Source organism: Lissotriton helveticus, chromosome 3_1, assembly GCF_964261635.1.
Source record: "Lissotriton helveticus chromosome 3_1, aLisHel1.1, whole genome shotgun sequence".
Taxonomy (NCBI): domain Eukaryota; kingdom Metazoa; phylum Chordata; class Amphibia; order Caudata; family Salamandridae; genus Lissotriton; species Lissotriton helveticus.
The window spans coordinates 804,277,545-804,303,597 of NC_136061.1; the positions used below are offsets into that span (position 1 = coordinate 804,277,545).

The window sequence follows — 26,053 nt, forward strand, 5'->3', positions numbered from 1 at the left end:
CGACCGGTGGAGGGTCAACCCACTGTCCACGAGCCTTTGGAGAGTTGCTCATGGTGTTCTTCCAAGGTTGCCGAGTACACCAGGATGTCGTCGCTGAGGTTGATCACCCCGCTCAGCCCACAAAGTACTTCACGAATGGCGTTTTGAAACACCTCCGCGGCGGAAGAGACACCGAAGCTCAGTCATTTATAGCGACGAAGTCCCACGTGGGTGGAAAACGTGGTTATGTATCTGCTGGCTGGTTCTAGCTCGAGCTGGTGGTATCCCGAGTTGAGGTCCAGCTTCGAAAACCACTTTGCCCCATTGAGGTCAGCCACTATATCATCCATTGTGGGGGTGATGTGCCTCTCCTGTTTGACGGCCACATTGGGTAACCTCATTTCCACGCACAATCTGATCGCCCCAGGTTGTTTTGGTTTGGGTGCAACTACCAATGGGGAAACCGGGCCCGACACCTTCTCTATTACGCCGAGGTCTTCCAGTTTCTGGAGCTCTTCTTCGACCTGCGGTCTCAAGTTGAACGGCACCCGCCGGTGTCGGAGGGCTTCCGGTCGCACAGATGTGTCGATATGCAGCTTGAACTTGCGTCCTTTCAGTTTCCCAAGGCCTTGGAACAACGCAGGGAAGTCTTTCAACAGGAAGGCCGCATGTGCCTGGTGCACCTGGTTGGCAAAGAACACGAGACCGAGGTCTTCCGCGGTGTGGCAGCTTAGGAGGGTGCCTTTCTTCCCTTCCGTGATGTGGAAGCGTGTTTCAGTGGAGTAGTCGCCATTCACGACGGTCGTTTGAATTACTCCTCTTAGCGGTAGCGGCTCAGTGCCACCGTAGGTGTAAATCCTCGCGGTGGAAGGTGCAAGCGGAGGCTTGGGAGACATCTTCTCATATTGCTATGAATCCATGACGTTCACTGAGGCCCCCGTGTCTATGAGGGCCGTCATCTCAGTGCCCTCTACGGTTATCGAGCACATGGGTGGAGGTCTTCGTTTGGTGGAGGCCCTACTGATGTAGGAGATGACATATATCTCATCATCTTTATCGTCCTCATACCGCGGTCTTCTTTCTTGAGCTTGGTGATCTGGCGGGGGTAGTTCCTGGTCTAGCGACAGCTGCCGGACTCGTTGCGTCACTGTTCTGGGTCTCGGGCCGTCTGGCCTGTATTTTCCTCCTCGGCATACAGCGGCGAAGTGATTTAGCCGCCCGCACTTTAGACATGTCTTTCCTTTTGCACTACACGGTGTGGTCACAGGTTGATCTTCACCGCAGTATCCACATGTATTCCCTCGGGGTGTGGTGGTTCTTGGGCGGATGGTCGTGGACCGTCTCTGGATCGCGTCGACCCTCTCCTCTTTGATTGGTGTTGTCCTGGCGGCCGTCGGAGTAATGATCGGTGTGCTTAGCGCAGCCTCCATTTCTTCCGCCCTCGCGTCGGATAGCTCGTGCGACCTGGCCAGGACTAGTATCTCATCCAGCGATATCCCGGGTTGGCGGAGTATGAGCTTCCTCAGTAGCTTCGACCTGCAGCCCACTATGATTTGGTCTCGTATCTTCTCCCGTGGGTTGGTGAACGGACAGGTGCTGGCGAGCCGGCGCAGTCGGGCGTAATACATGTCGACCGACTCAGACTCCGTCTGCCACGCTCTTTTAAATTTAAACTTCTCAAAGTCGTTGTTGAGTTGTGGATCAAAGTGTGTGTTGAGAGCAGCGACCGCGGCATCATAGTCGTTGTCTGGTCCGGTATTGGGGAGCGTCTCGAATAGATCGTAGATTTCTGGTCTGCCATACAGGATGAGGAGTGACCTTTTCACTGTTCCGTCCGTCTCCCTGGTGCCCTTGAAGTAGAGGTTTAATCTTCCAACCCACTCCTTCCATCTCGGCGCCGCCGTCGCAGGGTCTGCCGCCTCGCTGAATGGGGGAATTGGCGCTGCGCCCGAATGTAGATAGGTGGGTGGCATCGGTGCAGTGGCACCGGCTTGGTTGGGGCCTGTTGGAGGTAGAGCGACTATCGCAGGGGTTGTATGGCCGCTAAGGGTGGGTTTTGACCTGCCCCATCTTGACCAGCTCCAGGCGCCACAACTGACATGGCTCAACATTGGTGGCCTCCTCGGGTCTGCTTGTCCGGTGCTTGCGCAGCAGTGGTGTTGGCCCGGGTCTGCACACTGGCCAATGCTTATTCACGCTGTGAGGATGCTCTCTCCAAACCCCTTGTGTCCCTCTAGGTGAGTGTTGTGGGAAGAGAGAGGGAGGCCACGTGGACAGAAAGACCGCAGTGGGTCACAGGAGAAAGAGACTGGAGTTGTCCCTGAGGTGGATTGACTTTGCCTCTGCTTGTTTATTTTCACCGTGTCATCGGGCCTCTGGCACTGGGGTGTCTGGGATCCAGTGCACTCAATTCTCCCCCTGCGTGTTGCTTGCCGAGGTCGGGGCAGAGGGGCAGGCATGCAGCTGTGGAGCACCGGTCGTGAGCGCGGCTTCAGTGGCGCTGCGGGGGCGTGGCGTTGGGCCTCCCCGGGGCCACGTGGTGTTGAAGCGCGAGAGGCGCGCTGCCTGTTTCCTCCGGCGATACAGGGACCCAGACGCAGCTGATGGGTCCGCGCTGGCAAGACGGCAGGAGCATGCAGGGTTGCCGCGCAGGCGGGAGGGGGGATAGACTCACCCACACCTCCGGGGTCAGACAGACGCAGTCCCAGTCCGCTGTCGCGTCCCGCCAGCTGAAGGCGCTCCCGGCCGGGAGACAGGTGGGCGGGCCTCGGAGCCAGGGACAGCATGGCAACACACGCGGGTGGGCACCGCAGCAGGATACCGGCACACCGCGGAGCCACAGATCGAGGCAGTCTGGCACGCGAGCAGGTAGGCCGGCCTCGTCGCCAATGTGGTGAGTCAGGTCAGGGCCTGACTCGTGTTATGGGGGCACCTAATAACGGACACAGACTACAGTTGAGGGATAGCCGGAAAGACCCCGAGCGGTCTTCTGCTTTCTTTATTTATACCCCGGCGCGAGCCCGCCCCGGGGTATGCGTGAATGCGTGGGTGAGTATTGATACAAAGTATAGGAGAGCACGAGTGGCTCTCTACAAGGATAAGAATTCATTTTTAGAGATGTCCTTTTTTAAGAATAAAGAGGACATCCACTTAGTTAATCTTTTAAGGCAGAATCTTAGTCTTGCAATTCAGGTTGGATTCTATATTTTTGGGTAAAATTGGATATCATCAGCATACTCGTGGATGTAGATGTTTCATCATGCAATATTGCAACCAGGGGTTCCACATATGTTGAATGTCACAAGCGCAGTGTATCTTATATGAAAGTGTTCAGCTTCACAAATTGCATTCTTGACGAGACAAATGATGACAACCATTTTGGTGTGAGCCCTATATCTGGAAAATCAAAGAAAGGGCATACAGAAGTGATTGATGGCAAAGAGTATCAAAATATATTGAAGTCTAAAAAATAATTATTAAACAAGTGCCCCTTCATCGAGGATTTTCAAAGCATCATTTAAAATCTGAATTGTGGCTTTGTACTACATTTCAAGTGAATAAACGAATTATGTGAATTAGGAAAATGGTTTATGGTTACATGGGAGTTATACAGTGATAGGTTTCCTATTGATTTTTCTAAGAAATAGAAGTTCAGAAACAGATCTAAGATTTTGGAGGTGATTGAGGTAAGTTCTGCATAGCAGAGGGGAGATATATTTGGCGCAATCGGAAATCATACGTTCTTTGTGTCTTTTCTTCTAATGGTTTAGAGTGACTTTGTGGTTTTATTTTTCTCCAGTACGTACATATGTCATTTCCATGTAAACTGTCTTTTGGGATTGTGTTCTCTTCAGTAGCAAGGTAGACTAAAGCGGCGAGTATGTCAATGATGAACTGACATTATTTACTGTAGACAGTGCTTAATTTGAGCTGATGTTTTCCGGTGCTTGGCACAGGCACTTAATTGTCAACACTGACACTTATAGTGTAAACTCAACCCAAAGGTATCAGAGCACTTTTTATGAGAACCAGTTAAGGACATAATCATTTTTTGAAGACACAGGGAGTGATTTTCCCAGAATCTCAGGAAGTTAAGCCTATGCCGAGACTCCACCATGTTTCCCCTGCTCCGAAGTCGGCAGCTCTGGCTGATACGCCACATCAGCTCCCCACTAGGGTTTCATGGGGGAACAGCCTTTACAACGCGGGCATTACCACACGCAGCCATTACTACGCTGCTTTTACAACGCAAGTCGTTTCAACGACTTGCGCTGGAGGGCGCTGTTGGACAAGGAATAGTTTAATTTACTATTCCAACACCTTCCCTACTGTAACGTGGGTTGGAGTTGGAATAGAAAATTAAACTTTTCCACTATCCAGCACTTACAGCACAAGTTGTTGTAACCACTTGCGTTTTAAAAACAGGGTTGTAATGGCACGCGTGGTATTAGCCCGCGATGTACTGTCATACAACCGTTTCATGGTTAGTAGTTAGTTCTGTCATAGGTGGTGCTAATAGGAAAAATAGGCTGGTGTAAGCTGCCTCCTGACGAGAGTCCCGGCACTTATTCTTTCACAAATTAACCACGGTTGTAGAAGTGAGTGATTGCATCAGTGGAGTTCTGGGTATTAGGCGAGGGTGAGAGTGCTTCTAGAGAGATATTGGAGGAGTAAGTCATTTAGTGTTTTTTTAAAAATGGTAATGGGTTTTGTTTGAGTTATTTTCTGATTCCTCTCTTGCGGTGACAAGAGGAATACAGAAAAGTGATCAGACCAATCAAGAACAAAGTTTTGGAGGTCAGGCACGTTCCCTTTCTTCTGAGGGTAACTGATATGGTTTGTGTCAAGTTTGGTAGGCCTGGGCGGTGAACTCCTCTCTGTTCGCGGAGTTTGCAGAGTCTTCTGCGCACCACGGAGCTCACGAAGTGTAGAAAATGCCACTTCGTGTAGTGCAGCAAAGTTTTCTCCCCACTTGTGAACTTTATGTGGGCGAGCGCGAACGGCAAAACGACCAGCGCGAACAGCAGTTCGTACTACACTCCGCCACTTGCAGAACTTCTCCGAGTTTTTTTGTAACTTCACAGAGTTCCACGTAGCTAAACTACGGCCAGGCTTAAAGTTTTGATGGATGTAAACTTCTCCTAGCTTTAGAGAACAATTCATGGCAGATTGAAGTCCCCCAAGAAGATTTTGTTACATTAGTGAGTAGCTGTTTGTAGTGTACAAGGTATGCTGTTCTGCGCCTAGACAGAATGTGCAAATGGGTAAACACATTGTTTTGTTACGATCAAATATTTATTATGGTCAGAGCAGTTAAAACAAGGGAAATGTTGGAGAGTCAGTGGTTGAACATTTCCAAAGTTTTCTATGGATGATTCCAACGGCAATCCAGTTTTGCAGTGCCTAATCTTGTAGAAAAAGAAAGCCGTAGCACAGGGTGTCAGCCAGGTCTCAGTGGTGGGCATGGATAGCCGCAGAGTGATTATGATGTAATGGAGAACACCTGTTCTTGGTTTCATGGTACAGTGTGTAGGAATTATATGTACTGGTCAACACTGATGCAAACGTTTAGACACCTAGCTTTACATTTTCCTTGTACGATTTGATAATTTGGGTCATGTACCATGAAAAACCATTGCTAGAGGCAACATCAGAAATCTTGAAGTTAGCAATGCATACCCCAAAAGCCAATCAAAAGGAGGACTTTTGCCATCCTTCAACATCAAAATTACATTATAGTTTTACCACCAGGCTGGTATCAAATCTCCATTTTAATACGGAAGCAGCTACTTCTTTGAACAGCCAATGTAATCCAACTTGCCTTCATATGGCCATCGGAGCATTAGTGTTCATTCTCACTCACATGACGCTGTGTGTTTACATAATCTAATACGTCCCACGATAAATGATACATGCTACTTCTATAAATTCAAGGTATGCATCCAATGCCTAGCCACTTTCTCAAACTATACTTATAACTTCAAAGAGCTGCACCGAAAGATATATCAAACCCCAGTGGAAATACAGAACAAGCATTGGCATAGCCAATAGGTCTCGCCTTTGGGATGTTATAAGTGTTTAGTTATCCAGCACAATATCCTTGGTGCAACAACATCAACTGTTGCATGGCTAAACACTTATAAGGTCCCGAAGGCGAAACCTATTGGCTATGCCAATGCTTGTTTAACTAAGGGCCCGTTGAATTCTGGGACCTGTAGTTCATTTTGTAAATATGGGTTGAAAACTCCCAGCATGCAATGGGCTGTTGATGAAAAGCTGACATCTACCTGAAGGGTTCTACGTGGCTATCATAACATCAAATAGTGTTACAACTGAAGCTCGGTATGGAGTGTAGTAATGGGGGAGTGTAAATGATTAATTGGCAATAATTATCTGCTGCACCCCTGACAGCAGTGAAATAGTCCTTTATTAAGAGAAGGCACTCTAAAGTTTCCCGGGTCCCCGCGCTAGAATCTCAGCTATGCAAGTTTTTCTTTGTGCACACATAGCCCTGAATTTACAAGAGGATAAATATTAAATGTGTCCAAAAAAAATACGTTGTTTCTATCTAGGGCTTCATACCTCACTTTTTGTGCCTAAGCGCTGTGAATAACCCCTACGTCAGTCACCCTATTTAATGGTGCATGACTACAAATGCCAGAAAGCACACAAAAAACTGGACTGGATACAATACCCACACAGGCGCCAAAAGCACTCCTCAGAAGCACAAGACGCCTGCAGTTTGTACACATATATTTTCACTTTTAGGTACTCACTTTTAACAGCGGTGAGTTTAGTTTAAAAAACATGCTACTTTAGGAAAGAGGTAGGAAAAAAAATGTCAAAAAACAACTGCAGCCTGTGCCAAGCTGTCAGCCCGCGTGACTGCCGAAGCCGGGAACAGTAGGGTCGCAGGTCGTAGCATCGCTCTCGCTTCCTCGGTAGGGCTGTCCCTAGAATCACACGGCCTGTCCATCATCGCGCGGAGCCTGTGTCACTGAGGGGGCGTGGCCTGGGCTGCGGTATGCAACGCTGCCCTCAGATGAAGAAAGTTTAATTTAAACAACGCATGGCCCCAGAGCATGAAAGGAGGAGCCGGAGCCACTGCTAGAGAGCAGGACAGAGCCGCCCGCCTTGGCACCTCCCCCAGAGCCGTGAAAGGCTGATGCACCTTTCCCTTTAAGGACCAAAGGTACCCCTTTGACAGTGCCACAACACAGCCTGGAAAGGAGTGCCGGAGCAGCATGGTAAGACGGGCACAGGTGCCCACACTTGCACTCTCTGCCTGCCACGCGTGAACTCTGACAGCTCGTGGCTGCACATGAAAATTCACGTCTGGTGCAAACTTGTACATGGAGGCTTGGGTCGTCCATTTGAGGTCTGACTGGTTCATTCAGTCTTCCTTTGTGGCATGCTTACTGTTGCTTCTTTAAACACAGGACTGCAAGTACCAGAATGCAATTGTAAGCCTAGGTGTGGGGCAGTGGCTTGCAAATCACCGGGTACAACTTACCTTGTGTGTGTGTGGGGGGGGGCAGAGGCGTTTATGTAGCTGGGACTGTCACTGTAAGAGAGGCGTTTGCAAGCCAGACCACGCTAATGACAGCTGTTCCAGGACATCTGTGTGGACACTTAAGTCGTTGTGGCCCTCTGCACTCTAAAATGGGTGACGCTTGTGCTCAGGGGGGCCATGGCCTGATGATGTGGGCAGGGACCCTGAGCGCCGAACACTCTGTCCCTGATATTATCACTAGAGGATGCGTGTCCACCCAGGACACCATTTGAGCTTTCCCGTTCCTTAATTAGAATAGTGCATTTTGAGATTTGTAGTCATACTTCACTTCAACCGACTTGTACAAAAGTGTAAAACAGTGTTTTGTAAAAAAAAAAAAAAAACCTCGAGAGTGGAACCGGGTGTCGTTGGTGATACGGTCCATCTTATCACCGAGTTGGGATGCGAGCATCCGTGCAGGACACCCCTAAAATAGCTTTTTATGCTTCATTTATATTGATTAAAGTCTTGGGGTACAACTCAGTCCCCCTAAGCCACAGGCAACGATGGGGTGAGGGGTGGACGGTTGGGCTGAGAAATGTTCATGGTGTCACTTTGTGTCCCATTTCGGGAAGTGTAAGGCATTTAGTAGGCTAGTAATGCGACCTCCCCTCCGCCACCCCCAACCTCTAAGGTCTATCAGTGTTATAGGTCAGCAGAAGGTTCCTTGTATCTCTTAACTGAGGGTACACCTTTCACCCTTACGGGGCTTAAAAGGTGCAAATGAAGGAAAGAAACGGTGTAACAGTAAATGGTTAACTTGGAAAACAAGCCCGCGCGTTGTGAGCGCGCCACAGTGAGCAATCTGTTTTCAATTATCGCGCCCGTGTCTGGGCACGATAATTGAAAACAGATGTGACCTGTGTGGGTAACCACAAGCAATAGGCCGCGGGCGAAGCAAAGGAGGGAAATGCACCGACCTTTGCCCAATTGCGTGCTGTCTTTCTTAGAAAGACACATGGAAAACCCAATAGCCAGAAAGCCCATTACTGAAAGTCGAGCAAGCACCGCAAGCGCTGCTCTAGGATCGACCTAAAAAGGGTCCCCTGCCAAATATTGTTTGTAACTCAACAGATGAAAGACTATTCCCAATGCTCCTGTGGGTAATGGACAGCTACTTCGGTATTTCACCTCTTCTGTAAATAAGTATCTTTTGCGATCTTTAATGATAAACAGAGGAGGGGAATGGCTGTCACCGAAAAGCAGTTGTCTGCGGCTTGGCATTGCTATAGGATTGCACATTCAAACAAATATAGTCAAGTTTCTGGTATATTATCATGTTTATTACTTTGATGCAATTTGTTTGCAAAGGTATGCTTCACATATGAAGCTGTGCTCTCTAACCAAAATAATGGACAACATTGGGAGCATTATAATGAGAGACACAGATGTGAGACATTTCTAATTTATCTATCATTATTATTGTTGTTGTCATTACCATTATTATTATTAATAATAATAATAATAATAATAATAATAATAATGTAACTACTACAAATAATACATGTATTAAGGTTATTATTATAATTAAATGTATCATTATTATTAGTGTTATAAATAGGAGCAGTAATAGTAGTAGTGGTAGCAGTAGTATTAGTAGTAGTAGTAGTATTAGTGGTACAGTAGTAAACATGGATATACGTAAGAGCTACAGTAAAGGATAGGATAATAACACCACTCTGTGATGCTTTTTCTGTGAAAAAGAATGTTAACATCACAGTGAGCCACAAATGGATTTGACCTTGTGATAATCAGGTTTTATATATATATATTTTCAATTAACGCATTGGCCATGGTGAAGAGCTCTGCAACTGGAATGTTAAGCTTCATTTTTTTTAAATGCATTTAAACTATTTTTGCTCACTGTTGTACAGAGTGAGTGTTTCCGGAAAGGTAACAATGCCATGAAGACATACTAGACTCAAATGTTCCTGGTTGTAAAATCCATTCACTACAAGCACACATTTAAGTTTTTTTAAAGAAATAGTCGTCTGAAATGTGTGACAATCTTGTTTTGCACAGATGCTCTTTATTTTTGTCTACTATTACACATCCTAAACTAGGCACAAGCATTGTTAGGCAGTGCTCTTATCATTAAATACAAAAATATTATGTTATGTTAAAAAGAAGGCGTCTGCCACAAACTGCTTTTAAATAAAGTGCATTCATTGGTATGTTGCTGGAAACAGATGCATAATTCGTGGACAAAAGTTACCATTGGGATGGGCGTCCCCACAGAAACAAGGCACCAACATGCTTTACAGAAACCAAACAAGCAATGCATCCATAGAGCCAAATATTTCCATTGCATGATACATACCTATTAACAACTTTGGAAAATTTGATGTTTCGATGTTATGATAATATACAATTGAAGTGATAGCTGCTTTGAAAGCCATCAGTGCAGGCATGTAAAGATGCAAATGATGGGATTCTGAAAATCTGAAAGGGAAAGAAAGAGTAAAAAATTACGCTAAATAACTCAGAAAAATGTATATTTACGAAACTGTCAGCACCCCCACTTTTTACATAAAAAGGTGATACCACGCACGGTCAAGGCTGCTGCTGATGTGCTCACCGCATTCCAAGTTCTGATGCAATCCATGCACCATGTTCATCATCAACACACAAGCTCTCCGTCCATCAATCATCCATCAATCTATCTATACACCCACCCATCCAACCATCCATCCAAGAACTTCATCCATTTATCCAAGCTGCCATCCATCCACCCTCTTCTACCTACTAAGACCCTATCCCTCCACCCAAAAATTCCATACATTGATGCAAAGCCTTTACATTCATCCATTAAACCAAAACCTATTCATTAATCTATGAATCCATCCATCCATCCACCCATAAATTATCTATTTATTTGCACACTTTGAGTCCATTCAACAGTCTTTTGATTCATCAATAAAGCCAAACATGCTCCAATCCACAAACTATCATTTGTCATTCATCCATCCGTCAGTCCGCCCATCAACCCATTCATCCATTTACTCTCTAGCAATGACACTCTTTCAATTAATAAAGAGTGTTTCCATTCATTCATAAAACCAAAAACTCTCCATCACTCCACAAAAACTGCATCCATTCATCCATTCATCCATCCATCCACCTACCCACAGAACCATCGATCCATTCATCCACACACAGACACATTGTCTGTCTGTCTTTCAATTCATCCATATACCACAAACACAGATCATCTACACACAACTATTAATCCACACAAGCCCACACATTCACAAACTGAAAACACCCCAGCTCACATACGTCCACGTTCATCTACACACAATTTCTAAATACACATTTTCCACTCATCTTCTCATTTATTCTGCCACACTTTCTATTCACTCATCAGCACACACACCCATCCATCCACTCTTCCATCCACCACTTATCTATCCCTGTATGCTACCATTCACCCATCAATATCACAGCACACCATTCAACCTTTTAATGATCAACATTCTCATGCACTGACTCGCCCACTAATAGGACCCAATCACTATTCAATTCTCTGTTATTCACCAACCCACTAACATATAAGTGTGTTCCTGATAAAAATGGCAAGCAATGGATAGAAAACGTGTGAATTTTATAAAAATCTGATATTGTTATTTTTGGACAGAAATATAATTTTTCACAAAAATTATGTTTTTGTGGAATTGACTTTATTTTTCAAAAATGAAAACTTACACTTGGTAAAAGAAATGTATAAATCTTCTGCAACTGACACGCTGATGTTTGGGGACAAAATACATTTCCATAATATAATAAAAACTGACAAGTTAGTAATAGAGCATACTTGGGTTGGGAGAAGTATTGCTTGTGTTATCTCATTAGGGACAGATAGTACTTGAAAATAAACTGTTATTTCATGGCTTGTGTGTAAGTAGTTCATCATCTAAATTGATAAAACATGTTTTGACATTACCACTACACTCCTATAGCTTGAGACCAAGGCCTGTACCATTTGTGTAATATGTCTGCTGCGTGAACATGTAAACTTTCTATAATCTAAGTTGTAACGCTAGTAAAAAAGACTGTAAGATGTGTCTACATCTGCTCTCTGTAGCCTGAGTTTGTAAGATCTGTCTCCTCTATGTAAATTCAAAGCTATAATGCATACCTGTGAATATTATTAAATGGGGTAGGATTGAAAAACTGAAAACAAAGTATGTATTGTGGTGGTCAGTTTACGGTGACTGAAAAATCATTAGTGCCATTACTGTTGGACACATTAATTAGAATTCTCACTAGGAATGGTTTTTGCTGGTCACATTGATTAAAACATCCATTGAGGCGATTGTTTGTTGGTCACATTAATTAAACACGTTCAATCGAGACAGTAATGAGCAGTCTATATTGATTATGCATACATTACAATCAAATCTTTGTCATGATCATAGGGTTTTAAATCCTGCACTATTAAGATGTTAGTACTGTGGTCAATAATGAGGTACATTAAGCTACAGGAAAGTTAGTTAGTTAGGCGCAACCAGTATTGAATTTTGTTCCTAGCAATTATTGCCAGAGGTTCTCTTGCTTACTATTGTATTGTAATTAAATATTTATCTGGGCCCATTATATACAGCGCTGCAGTGAAATATGCAGTAGGCTGTTAAATTCTGAGCATTTAAATGGAGTCAATCTATCCATGAGTATAGTGATAAAATCAATCAGGCTACAAAGGCTTGGTCGCAGGATTTTAGAAATGTGCTCTTGTTTAATTTCCCTTCTACAACAGGTGTAAAGGGTGTCACTGAGTCTACTGTGTTCCCTTTCATGACGTTGATCTTGATACAGCTGATAAGCAGCTAAATGGTTTAATACATACTTAAACCGATTATGAGACATTTTGAGAAACGTATGAATAAACGAACACTGTGAGACGTGAAAGATAGATATGTGAAAATGTAGTTACCGAATCATAAAAGCATGCAAAGAAATTGTAGGAGGTAGATGAAATCATGTACATTAAGTAATGTAGGTATGTATTTTATTAACCAGTCTTAGTTGTTAGTTTAATGTGTATAAAAAATGTTAAGTGATATACTCATATGTTATTAAACTTCTAATGATCCTAATTGAAATTGTAATATGTGTAAAGAATTAACTAAATCCAGCATAACTTAGTTATCTTTACACAAGATATTGAAGGGTTCATTCTGAATTTCATCATTTGATATGTGAAATTGTGCACCAAATGTGATAAGATAAAAACTGGTGCTGCATAGCCATATTGACTGCAATTTGTACTGAAACTTAGGATTATGATCTTCCTTTATGTACTAATGTAAACAATTTGAAACAATATTCATATTTTATGATTTTAAATCATTTTATGCGTTGGTACTTTGATGATTTAGTAATATGCCATAGCTATACCTGATCTTTATAATTCAACAAATAACATTTTCTGAGTGCTTACAATTTGAAATGATTCTAGAATATAGATTTCCTCTTATGAAACGTTTATTTTCATTACTTTATAATTTGCATAGTTTTAACACAACTTCATTGTAGGCCTGCATTTTCTTATTCTACCCTAATTTGAACCTCACGGGAAGTTTCCTTAAACTTTCAAAATGAAGTGAAACTGTTTCTTACTAGAAGAGATCTCATTTGCTTACAATGGTTATTTGCAACAAAAGTTGTTACTTTGAGAACATCTGCTATGGGAAACTGTCCTCTTGCACTTACTCATGTGCCTATTCCTAAAGGATCACTGTTTGGAGGTTTACATATACCGGATAATCTGACAAAGTATGCGCCTTCTGGCAGATAGATTGACAGACGTACTTTTGGAGGCAACAGAGAGGTGGGAACGAGCAAGTTCAGTGTGAGTAGCATTAATAGTAGTAATTCCCAAACCAGGAAAAGACCTGACACTGCCAAACTCCTATAGACCTATATCCATGTTAGAAACATAGACATAAAACTTATGTCATGTACTAGCGAGCAGACTACTTGTGTACCTCCCCTAATTGATACATCAAGATCAGTCAGGATTTATAACCTGCAGAAATACGCCAAGTAACATCTGCTAATTGCCCATATAATGCAGACACTGGAAGGGAACACAAGCGGGAACGCGCAAGCCATTTTGGGAGTATATATGGCAAGTTCTCAACAAAATGGGCTTGGACCCTCGGTTCATGAAATGGGTCAAGTTATTGTATACAAAGCCGATGGCAAGGGTGGTATGTGTCTGATAACATAAGGTTACACTGAGGGATGTGGCACGTTTGCCCACTGTCACCATTGCTATTTGCCTTAGTAATGGAACCTTTAGCATGCCAGATTTTATCAGTTCTGAAAGGTCAGAGCATAACGATTGGGCAAACAGAGCATATAGTGCCATTATATACAGATAACACACTAGTGTACCTGACAAGGGCGGTTTCTCCATTAGAGCTGTGGGACTGCTCCCCTCTGAAAATTCCTACACATTTACATACAGTTTTTTTTTAAAAGATCGATTTATTTAGAGATATGATTGTATTTGTAAATACATTTATCTATTTAAGTCAGGGTTGTCTGTTTCAGACTGCCACCTCACTCTGAAGCAGGAGACAGAAGCGAGGCAGTAAATCAACTTTCTTAATGTGATGCACGACGCAGGGCTTTCTGTTTTAAAGGCCTTCATTGCCATTGTGGTCTAAGGTTGTATGCACACTGTAGGCCAGTGACGTAATAAGCGTCACGGGTTCGGGTGTCAGAGACTTCATCCCTGCGGGATTTCCGACATCCGTCATTCAAAGGTGAATATGCCACCCTTTCGTCATACGTGAGAGTGGATGCAAACACATCTGATGCGCGGTCTTGTTCTCGGTAATGGTACGTGTTTACAAGCTAATGCTGTGTTCTGCATATTATTCTGAGACCCCTCATTACGCTAACCTACCCCACTCTGACCACCCAGGCCCTCGCTGCACATTACTCAGTCCTTGAGAAGTAGAGCTGCGGCATTTGCTCCCTTGTGAAATGGACCCAAATAAGGAGCCATGTTTGCTCTTGTTCCCTTATGAAATGGATCCAAATATCAGAGTCAGGCCCAAAGCAAGAGAGATATACTTACTGTGGAACACGTGCTTACAGCGGTCAGTTCTCTGATATATGACATTAAAATTGACCCTGTGTGCATGCCCTAAGTTAACACTGATGCCCAAAAAATGGATTGAATAGCAAACAATGAATGTTAAAAACTTCAAGGGAAAGCATTTCAGCTATCTAGTTCCTCTCTTATTTTACATGCTTTACTTAATCTTGCATTCCCCAAGAGTTAGCTATTTTATAATGTTGTTGTTGTTTATCTGTATTTTTTCTATGCATACTTTGAAGCTTGAGCCATGCCAAGTGTTTATGAGGGGCTTTGATTGAACGCTCAGACTCTAAGGCTAAAGCCAAACAAAGTGCCTGTCAGTGGATTGGCCTCTCTGTAGAGCACACAGAACAATGTTTGCGTATTCCATTTACAACTAACATTCTGTGGATATGTGTGTGAATGGGGTACACAGATGTCAAAATATTTGCAAGGCAAAAGTAAGAGAAAAAAGTGCTTACATTTAAGGGAGTGCAGTGTATGTTGTTGGCGGTGAAGTGACAGAGATGTGAGGAAGTGTATTCGGGTAAGAGTGAAAAGAGGATGCTGAAGAGGAAAGAGAGGGGGTTGAAGATTTGCAGATGGACAAGTTATGCAGAGAAAAAGAGGATACATATCTAACATAAAGCACACATTATTGAAGGTCAAAAATCCTTCCATGGGCTTCAATGCTATTTTAATCACAGACTCACAATTTCAGAATTTAAACATTTCCAATATTAATTATTTGCAGGAAATCATTGTTGTTACTCATTTATCTTAAACATCTAACACCCAGTGACAAAGCCAATCATACTGACAGGCTTTAGGTGCATGTCAGTTGTTGTATCATTTATCTGGATAAAATTACCTCTCAGAGAGAAACCAAAATACTGGTCTGGTGGCACACTTTAGGATTCACAGAAATATATTTGACATGTTCCTTTATAGAGAGCACCCACTTTTTTCATCTCACCTGTATGCACATGTTTCTCTTTGCCAGGGCCGGTTTTCTGCCGATTTTGTTACAGGGATGATTCTGCAGCTATGCTGCAAAAACGACCCTGTAACAAAAACGGTCCCCAGGGGCCCAAAACCGGCCCCACCCGTGCAGCGCACCCGGGGGATTGCCCAGTGCATGCTACAGCCAGTACGGCCCTGACTATCTGGCGAGGAACCCGGACAATCCTACTGCTAGTTTTATATATTCTCTTTCGTCATCGGGCATGCTCTTATTTTTGTGGCTGCAGCTTTTAAAACAAGCTTAATAAAACATATTGTGGGTTCATGAAGCAAAACGACTCAAAACAAAAAAAATTGTAGCCAGTATTTTCACCATTTTTTTCCTTTTCTGAACGTGTTATTCTCGAGGGGAAACTTATTTCAAATCATAGCTAGTGTTTAAAGTAATTGTTTGTTATAAACAGTGACCTACTTTCTTTCCATTCACATATAAAATAATAACTTCTTTTAGGGTGTTAAGAAATCGTTTTTATTTTCCTGTGCTGTTTCTCCACTTTCAGGTAAAACAAAACACATTGGATGTTGATGTTGTTTTTTTTCCTAGTTATAGCTATATGTGGTACATTTAAAATCCTTTCCCAGTGGAAATGATATAATGCGAATGTGTAGAGTGGTGGGCTTATTTTATACTTGCACCGGTTTCGAGGCAGTTTCTCTGAAACAAGCATTATCCCAAGTGGGCTGTTTCCCAAGTGACAAAGGTTTTTGCCAAAAAGTTAGCTTTTCCAGATTAAACATTTTGATAGTGAACGCAATTGGATCTATTTTATCTGTTCCTTTTTTTCTTGCAGTTAATTACTCAGTGAACACGCCTTTGTTTCAATAGGTTACTTTATTTTTTCTAATGAACAATGTGTCCTGGCTTTTCTTTATCCCATAAACGTTGTTTCCTCGAATCAAGTACAACATTCAAATTTTTTATAAAATGTCCAGGGCTTTTTTCAATTATTTGGAATTTAAGTATGCTATTTTTAAGTATTATATGTCTATGACTTATGCGCACTCCTGGGGTTTGGTGTATTTATTTCCTACGCTTTTCTCTGCCATTTTTTTATAGCATAAATAGGCGGTACAGAGTGAGCTTTACTCATGTCGATGTGTTCCATTCTGAAAATTTTGTGGAAGCAATATTTATTTTGTCCTGAGAATGTTTGTTTTGGTGGGGTTTGGGTAAGTGTGGGAGAAGGGGAGGGGAGGTTCTCGGTGCAGACCCAGGGAGGGGTGGCTCACAGCAGCATTGGTGACGTTACGTTTCACAGTTCTAGTCAGCGAAAAGGTGTTGCTTTTACAGATGCTACATTTCATTCCTCGCCCCACCTTTATTGCCAGAGTGGATGGCTGCATGTTTTTAGTAAACAAAAGGGGGGATACTACAGATCTCGGCACTGGCAGTGTTGTCCAGAAGGGAAATGAAATCAAAGATAGTTTCTGTTTTTGCACATGTTTAAAAGTACATTTTATGCTTCCCTGAGGATCGTTCTCCCATATCCTGAGAGTGTGTAAAGCTAATACTTTCAGAACAAGCGTGTTTGAGGGGCCCCTTTCAAAAATGAAAACCTGGCCAGTATGTCAACTGGGACCATAGAAAAATGAAAAGTCACTGCGTGAAAAATGTTTTTCAATAGCCATCCTTTAAATACTCTCCTGGCAGTAGCGGTCGGCAGTAGGAGTTACTGCAGGGCGGTGACGTGAGCAGGGGGAGGGGCGGGGTGGGGGGTGGTAATATATGGATTACTGAGTTTTACAGGTAAGTAAGCATTTAAATAAATAAAACGAATTTCGTTGCGCGCACTGCATCACATTTGGTCCCACTGCCGACCGCTACTGTCTCCTAGTAGCCTGTAAACCGTATTGTATGATATTAGGGGTTGTTCGGTTCCCGCTGTTATCACCAACCATCACTCCCTTTCCACTTTCACTTGAAAGAAAGGTTTCCATCTTTTGTAGTCCACGAGGCCTCACCAGTACACTTCGTAACCACCTGCCCCTCTCAGAGCACACGGTGTCTGAGGCAGCATAGGACCGGTGGCACACAAACTGGCATGTTTGTGGTAATGCATCATGTTGGAAACACAGTGGCATGTTGGTGGTAATGCATCATATTGGAAGCAAAGTGGCATGTTTGTGGTAATGCATCATGTTGGAAACACAGTGGCATGTTGGTGGCAGTCTGCATCTTTCCTGACACATGATGTAATGTGCGAAGCCTGCGTTCCTCGGCATATCATCTCACCCTATGCAGTTTTTGACCATTTCGGCTCCGTGAAGCTGATTACCCAGTCTGAGACGCTATTCTCCTTGTAGAATGCTGGCCTTCCTGTCTGTGTAAGGGAAGTGACATTGCTTTCCCTTAGCCTCAATGACATCACTGATTTGAACCCTTATCACACTCTTAGCCTCTCACGACTGATAAAGCATCAGGTTATTCTGAAATTATGTAGGGGTGTATTATAATCACCGTTAGTCAGCACCCACATATTAAGAGGAATGTACTAACCTGTAGTCATTCGAAATGCAGTACTAAAACCAGGATATGTTAACGTGAATAGAAATGTAATTGTGTTATTCATGCAGAGTAATGTAGTGTTAATCGAAAATGTGTTTTAGAGGATGCCTAATGAATTAGTTCATGTGTAAAGTGATGCATTAGATTTAAACATGCATTATTTTAAAGTCTGCACATGTAGTTTGTTTATTGTGTATGTAGAAATAACGAAGCAATGCTTATAAATTGATTTAGAAATGCATGTGTAAACGTGTAAAGGCCTAGCTGATTCTCTATGCTTTACCAAGAGAAGGCCTGTTTGAAATTTCTTATGTTAGAAGAATATTATAGGCCTGAAATGTATTTTTCCTTTGGAAAGGGTTCTCAATAGAAGGAAGGTAGACAGTAGGTTTTGTGTGCGTGCAAGCTTGCTCCGCTCACATGCTTCTTGTTGAAGGTGCTAGGACATACATCACGTTAGACAGAATAACTCTTTATTTTAGAAGTTAGGACGATTGGAGAAGCTGCCATGGGAGTGCAGAGGAATACAGATACGATAGAAGAGAAGGTGCCTGGAACCCAAGGACATCCAAACGGCTGGTGGACGAAGCCAGAGTTTCGGTGGAAAAATACATAACGAAGACCCTCCTAAGATGAGTGATCAGGGTGTGTTTTACTGTTTTGTGTGTATTTGTATTAGGGATAGTGCCCCAAGGGAGGAGAGACAGAGCAGAAGAGAGGGACACTGAGAGGAGAAGTAGAACAGGGGTAGGGGCATCTTAGAACGAACTCTGTAGCTTTGGATACCCACTTTTGCATGTGAGTGTACTTCTAAGGAAGTCTTCACTACTGACACCTTTTTACTCTCTTGCCTGGGTACGATGTTAAGTAGGGATGTCACCTTAGTGATAGTGCAGGGACAGACTAACTTTTCCTTTCTAGGTTAATGAGTTCCAAGATACAGATCGGAATCGAAATGGTGTGCTTAATGCTTCTAGAGTTAGCGATCCTTTTGATGTTGAGCCGGATGAGACTTTTGTGTAGGATTATGTTTGTATTAGTGCCCATCTATTTCCTTAACCTCGTATTGAGGTGTTTGTATATTCAGTTATTTTTGGCTTTGTAATAAATTCTCAAAATGTATTTCGTAGTCAGTGGTTTTTAAATTGAACCGTATTGAACATTGGGAAATTTACGAATGCAAAGATATCTCTCCTTTACACTTCTTAGCAGGAAAAAAGGTCCAAACAGATAAAATAAGAATCGGCTTCCATCACTATTCATGCTCCTGACTCCATTACCTCTAATAGCAGGGGCTGCCTAATTGGTGTCAAGAGCAAACAGGCATTGGCAAATTATAATGCCGCCCGGGAAGAAGAAGCACAGGCAAAATTGCAGGCTGAGGGCATATCTGGGGCAAAGGGCAAGAGTTACAGACATAAGCAGGAGCTTTGAAGGAGGTGAGCAGTGGCCCAACCTTTCAGTGACCATTTATAATCACAGTGTTCCTTTTCACCACCTCCCTCAAAATAACCACCTGCTCGTTGCATTGACCATCGTTTGACTAGTGACCCATCTTTCTATAGGCATGTCCTGAGCCAGTGTACCACCCCTCCTTTCCCTCATGGTTATGTATCCACCCCTCATTTTTTGTAACTCTCTGTTGCATGAGCCATTGGATATTCAAATATCAAGCTGGAAAAGATATACATGTTGCAAAGACTGGCTTCTGGTGCCAACTGCATCTGATGTCACATGAGCCTTCTCAGTGTTTATCAAAATGCCACCTAGGAAGAAGAAGCACGTGGCAATGGCAAGCAAGGATTCCGGAATCAGACTGCATGACCCAGTGTGTAGTAATTGTATAGCTGTTCAATCCTAGGTGACACAGCACCCAGGATAATGTGGTGGATGGCTAAACACTCCCTCTATTCTCATTTAATAGTGCTAAGCAACTTTTCAGCCTCCTCAGGTTTTTTCCCATTGACCACTCAAATACAAGTTATCAGTGTGAATTTGAATCTAACAAAACTGCTCAAAGTCCCATTCAATATTATAATGCAGACAACCTAGGTAGGAAACAACACATGAGAGACGAGAAAATCTTTTTTACGAGCCTGTCAATGCAATATAAAACAGATGCAGCCCCCACAAACAGTTTATGGGATTATAACATCAAGCAGGAACCCTACTCAAGTTGCCTCATTAATGGCCTAAATTTGCAGCAACAATATCTCCATCTCAGTGAGGAACACAGAAAATCATACAGTAAATTGTTGAACAGTAAAAGTAAAATGTGACTTTCTGTAATTAATAAGTTACCCATTGTTATGTATTATTTTAGGACCCTATTGTAAGTTTCCCGATTCATGCCCTTATATAGGTATAAATCACCATACCCTTATATAGGCATATAAATCACAACCATATTTAGGCATAGCTCATGCAGTCCAAATACGGCACGGCTACTTCCACTAGTTACGAAAATCCACAACAATTTCTTGGAAAACTCAGCTTCAGCAGCTAGGGAATTCCCATTGCTTGCATATTGATGTATCCAAGAACTCATGGAGTTTTCAAAGAACTGAGACTCTTTGATGGCATTATTATGTCCAACTGCATGTCAAACTCGGCACCTTCATGGTATAAATATGCCCACTCTTGCACAAACACACGGTGGTTTGGAGCAGTTCGACTATCTACTTGCCCAACGCGCCCTGCTACAGCAAGTGCCGAAGGAAGCCGACCCTCCAGCAGACGCACTGAGAGAGACGCAGTCTTTTCTCCTGACGAGAAATCCAGCACCAGTGTTTCCAAGCTACCCTTGTGGGTTGCGGGGAAATCTAGTCCCGAGACCGACCTTCTTCATTCTAAACTAAGGTACTAAGGTACAGAGCTGATTAGACCCTTAGAGAAATCTTGGGCAGATTCTTGACAAATGAATACTACATTTATGCTACACCTCACTTACTTCTTCCCTCGTACTAAGCTTAGATTAGGTACATCGGGGTAGGCGTATTTTAAAAGCACCAGTTGAGTACTTTTTAGCTTTGTTATTTATGTATGTATTTATCTATGGTTTAGGAACCATACAATGCTCTTACAGTATTATTTTATTCTACTCCTAATACTGTATGCATTATATTTTACAACCAGTTTTACGATTGTAGCAGTTAATTTCTTATGCTTGAGAAAGAAGACTGTTCAAAAAAACCTTTTTATTGAAAATGCCTGTCTCTATTTCTCTGCACCTCTGGTGAAATGAAGCATGCACGATTGACTGAGTGAAATATCTATCTATTGTTTCCACTACTCTAAAGATACGTTTTATCTTGGGGAAACAAAGTTGTCATGTTTATGCGGTTGTCAGAGACTAATCTCTTCTTGTGAATTCGAGAACGTTTCTAGTGACCTCTGAGCTCGCCGGCACACACATTTAAGTCTAGTGTATTCGATAGAGACCTAGTCGACCTCAGTCCTACGTCTAATCTATAGGATATACTATTCCAATGCGTAGAGCCTATTGGGAAAATAGGAACTACACTACATGGCGCCCAACGTTTGGTAAGGCACCAATCTAACGCTAGATACTAGAGTAACTCAGTCGTGCTTTTCACAGAGACCCCTTTATCATGTAAAAACTCCAATAGACGTCTGGAGTGGGATAAAGGATAAAATATCCGCCATAACTGAGTAGGACTAAAATCCTATGTATTAGTTTTTGGTTTGTTCAATGTTGAAGGATACAGTGTTCCAAAATATTGTGCACCTCATCTTTATTTCCTTGAAACTTGCTCTGCAAAACTTCTTAACAAAATGTCCGACGAGGATAATCCCGGGGCAGTGGAATTGCAAGGACTGCAGCCCAACCGGTTTTTGACGTTACAGGGTTCCAACAAAATTACCCGGATGCTATAATCATCCCAGAAAACGTGAGAAAAATCATAGCTATAAAGCTTATAGAAAATGGCCCATCAGCAAGAGGTGGTAGAGTCATATTTGTCATGGAGGCACATGAATATCGGAAGACAGAGGTATTCTATTTATGGATTGTCTTTCCACAAGCAAATCCAACAACACATGTGTTCCACTTCTATAAGATAGAGGAACCTCCAGTGGAATACGTTCCTTTCGAAGACATTGAAATTCCACTAACTTACCAAGAGCATCAGCTCTGGTTTAAAGGCGCCCTACAACATCAAAATCACATTACCAGGCTCGGTCTACTAGGTAGACCAGGAGCTACATGGCCGGCACTAGCCAGCTATACACCACACCCTGACATTGAACAAATGACAGGACCAGAACTGTTAGCTCAGCTAAAACAATTAATTAAAATACATAGACAATTGGTACAATATGTCATGCGGACTTTAACAGTCCAACCTGCTATAAGAATTCCACAGCACACCCCTTATCAGGGGAACACAAACAAAATCACACCACAGACTATACAGTCAGTAATCGGTAAGTTGCCCGCAAAAAGGGAACAAATTCTATTTTGGTTAGCCCAGAAAATCTAACTACTCCTAAAAAGAAATGGGAAAATAGTAGACAGTCACTACCTAAAGAGAAGCGCTCTCAGTCCAGAGTTAGATCCCCTCCAAAGGAGCACTCTGAAAAGAGATATAACCTTAGAAATAGGGATAATGTAGAAAAACCTGATAGATATCAAGATACTGATACACGATCTCCTCGTACCTTTCAGACTTCCTCGCAGAAATCCGAAAGAAGAGGACGATCAGAACACAAGGAAGAACGAGTCCAAAGACAATCAACACGTTCCAAAAAATAACAAAACTCAATTCTCCAAAAAGAAGGTAGCAAGTATTAAAATCAGACATGCTGAGGATCTTGAGGACACAACTCAAGAACGATGATGGGCCCAGACAATGCTGGACAGCGCAGCAGAGGTCACCATAGCTCGCAGGATCCTGAAAGATCATGTGGATACAGTGGATCTAAATGAATACATTCAGGTTGAAACTGCCGACACCAGGGTTAGTTTACCCCTTAAGTTATATGAAGTAACACTCCGAATAGAGGGGGATATAACTAGGAAGATAAAAGCACTCGTTTGGGAAAAATTATCTAAAGGTTATGACATCCTTCTAGCTGAAAAAGACTGGCCACCTGAATTTGTCAGGGAGTGCCCACATGGTGAAGAGATCATTATGCCAGTCTTCTCTAATCATATTCCTATTCATAAAAAATATGCCTATGCCAGAAAATGGGCTGTTGCCCAGGCTCCAGCATTAAATAAAAATCATGTGGGATGGGATGAGGACTCTCCTCACCATAAAATTCAGTTAAAAAATCAACCAACTGCTCAGAGACAGTATCCAGGTAAGCAGGAAGCTAAAAAACAAGTCTGGGAGATCTTAGATCAACTTGAATACCAAGGGGTAATTGAAACATGCACCTCGTCAATGAACATTCCATTGTTTCCTGTCTCCAAACCAGATGAAACATATCGTCTAGTTTTGGATTACAGACATTTAAACTCTTGTTGCAAAACTTTTGCAGTACAAAATTCACACAGTGCAGCACTAATGAATAATACAGTTCGGAAGAAATATAAAACTACTTTAGATATTTCCAATGGTTTCTTCTGTCAAAACATTGCACCAGAAAGCAGATACTTGACCGCTTTCTTAATAATGGGGACACAGCAACACTCCTGTCGTCTCCACCAGGGATTTAAGAACAGTCCTGGATTATTATCAGCCAGAGCAACTGAGTTACTACAAACGTATGATGAAGAGGTATTATCGTATGTCAATGACATCTACCTTACAGATGATGATTTGGACAGGCACTTGAACAGGGTAAACACCATAATACTTGGGTTCGCCTCAGAAGGGTATAAATTCAACTTTAAATAATCAAGAATTGCCTACCTCAACGTCCTATTCTTAGGATACAAACTTTCAAGTGAAGGCAAAAGCCTGGCAGCAAACTTTTTAGAAAAATGTGCGCTGCTCCAAACAACAAAAACGCTGAAAAACTTACAGTCAATTCTAGGATTCCTAAACTTTGGAAGAACTTACATTCTGAATTATGCAGAAAGGGTTACACCTCTCTACGAACTAATCAAACCTGATTTCAAACAAACTAATTGGACTCGAAAACACACAGAAAATGTGCGTTCAGTACAAACAGACATGTTGGCAACAACATGTCTGGCTAGTCTCTTACCTTCTTAACAGATATCAGGTGGTGGCTCTGTCCCCCCTTTTAGATCTGGCATTAGAAAGGTGGGGCAAGGCGTGCCACAGGGATCAGCAATTAGCCCCATTCTGTTCAATCTTTACCCCTGATTAGGCTAATAAAATCCTTTGGCATCGCCGTAATAAACTACGCCGATGACGCGCAGCTTATCTTCTCTTTTGAAGGTAAAGATGCTGTCTCTAAGGAGACTTTCCATCACTGTTTGTCAGCTACGGCAGACTGGTTGCGACTTGCGACAGAATTCTCTCCAGTTTAATGGATCTAAGACAGAGGTATTGCACTGTTCATTAGACAAAATCCCTCGTCCTCTGCCCATGGACTTTTGGCCATTTTCCTCCTTGGTCACGGTCGGAGCTGTGGACGCTGCCCGTATTATGGGCGTCATGTTTGGCCCACATCTCCAGTTGGATGTCTTTGTTAATAAGACCATTGGGACTTGCATGATGCTGCTACGGACATTGCATAAGATCCTTCCTATGCTACCCACATCGACTAGACCTGAAGTAGTGCGTAGTATTATACTCGATTATTGCAACGCACTGCTCCTAGGCGCCCCTAGCTTTCTGATTAGAAAGCTACAGCGGATACAGAACATGGCAGTAAAGTTGGCGCTTTCCCGGATGCGCTCATCTTCCTCTACCTTGGCGCTTAGGGACCTTCATTGGCTGCCCATCCATCAGCGCATCTGCTTTAAGGCATCTTGTATAGTTTTCAAGGCACTCCATGAACAGGGACCTTTTGTGCTACAAGAACACTTTTCTTGGTATTCAGCAGCCAGACCTTTACGGTCCTCCTCAGCTTTTTTGGCGGCAGTTCCTCGAATCCAGAGGACACGGATGGGCGGCCGCTCTTTTGGCTTTGCTGCTGCTAAGCTTTGGAACTCTCTTCCACTTTCCTTGAGGAGTCTGGATGAATTATCATCTTTCAAAAAAGTGCTGAAGTCCCACCTTCTCCCTAGGGCTGTGAATATTCAGTTTTCGCGTGATTGTATGTAGAGTCAAAGCGCCAGGATACCCTCTGGGTGACAGTTCGCGCTATAAAAGTATGTCTTACAATTACAATTACAACACACTTACAAACACGCGACAATGTACGCAATCGTGTAATCCGAATCATCCCAGGGAGATGCGGATTTACATACCTAACCTTTAATGAAGGTGAAAAGGTACCAATAGCTTACAATTCACACTTGTACATACAAGCTGAAATGAAATTCACTTCAACAGAAAAAATTCTGACAGCGGTTTAAACTGCTGTAACAAAGGAGAGAGCCCTCGCACAGGGTAAACGCATAAAAGTCGTTACACCTGTACCTGCATTAGAGGCGGTGACAAAGGCTAGCATTCCAAATGCAAAAGCTCTACATCCAAGATAGATACAATGGGTTAATTCTCTTGCTGCAACAGACGTTGAATATGTTTTTGACCCTTACTTGAAGACACAAGAATTTCTCCAATACGGACAAGAATGTCCTCTGCCTACTGAAATTCTACCTCTAGAACATTACGGCTGTATAATATTTACAGACAGATCAGCACAGCCCGCAATTGGGGTTAAACAAGACTATAGTGCAGCGTGCGCGATTGTTAAAGGTCGCTGGCGCGATGGTAAATTCCGACCAATGGTCACAAAAACACAATCTCTAGGAGACTGTACAGCTCAGCGAGCTGAACTACAGGCTTTCAAGATG

General features: G+C 42.8%; 1 protein-coding gene across 3 annotated transcripts in view; it reads right to left on the minus strand.

Moving 5' to 3' along the window:
• Positions 1 to 26,053, minus strand: part of ABCC8 (ATP binding cassette subfamily C member 8) — a 1,340,683-nt gene that overhangs the window by 1,126,184 nt on the left and 188,446 nt on the right. For all 3 annotated transcript variants that reach the window (XM_078681060.1, XM_078681061.1, XM_078681059.1), the window contains one exon: positions 9,852 to 9,973. In XM_078681060.1, the coding sequence (XP_078537186.1) occupies positions 9,852 to 9,973 (122 nt within the window). The remainder of the gene's footprint in view (positions 1 to 9,851; positions 9,974 to 26,053) is intronic.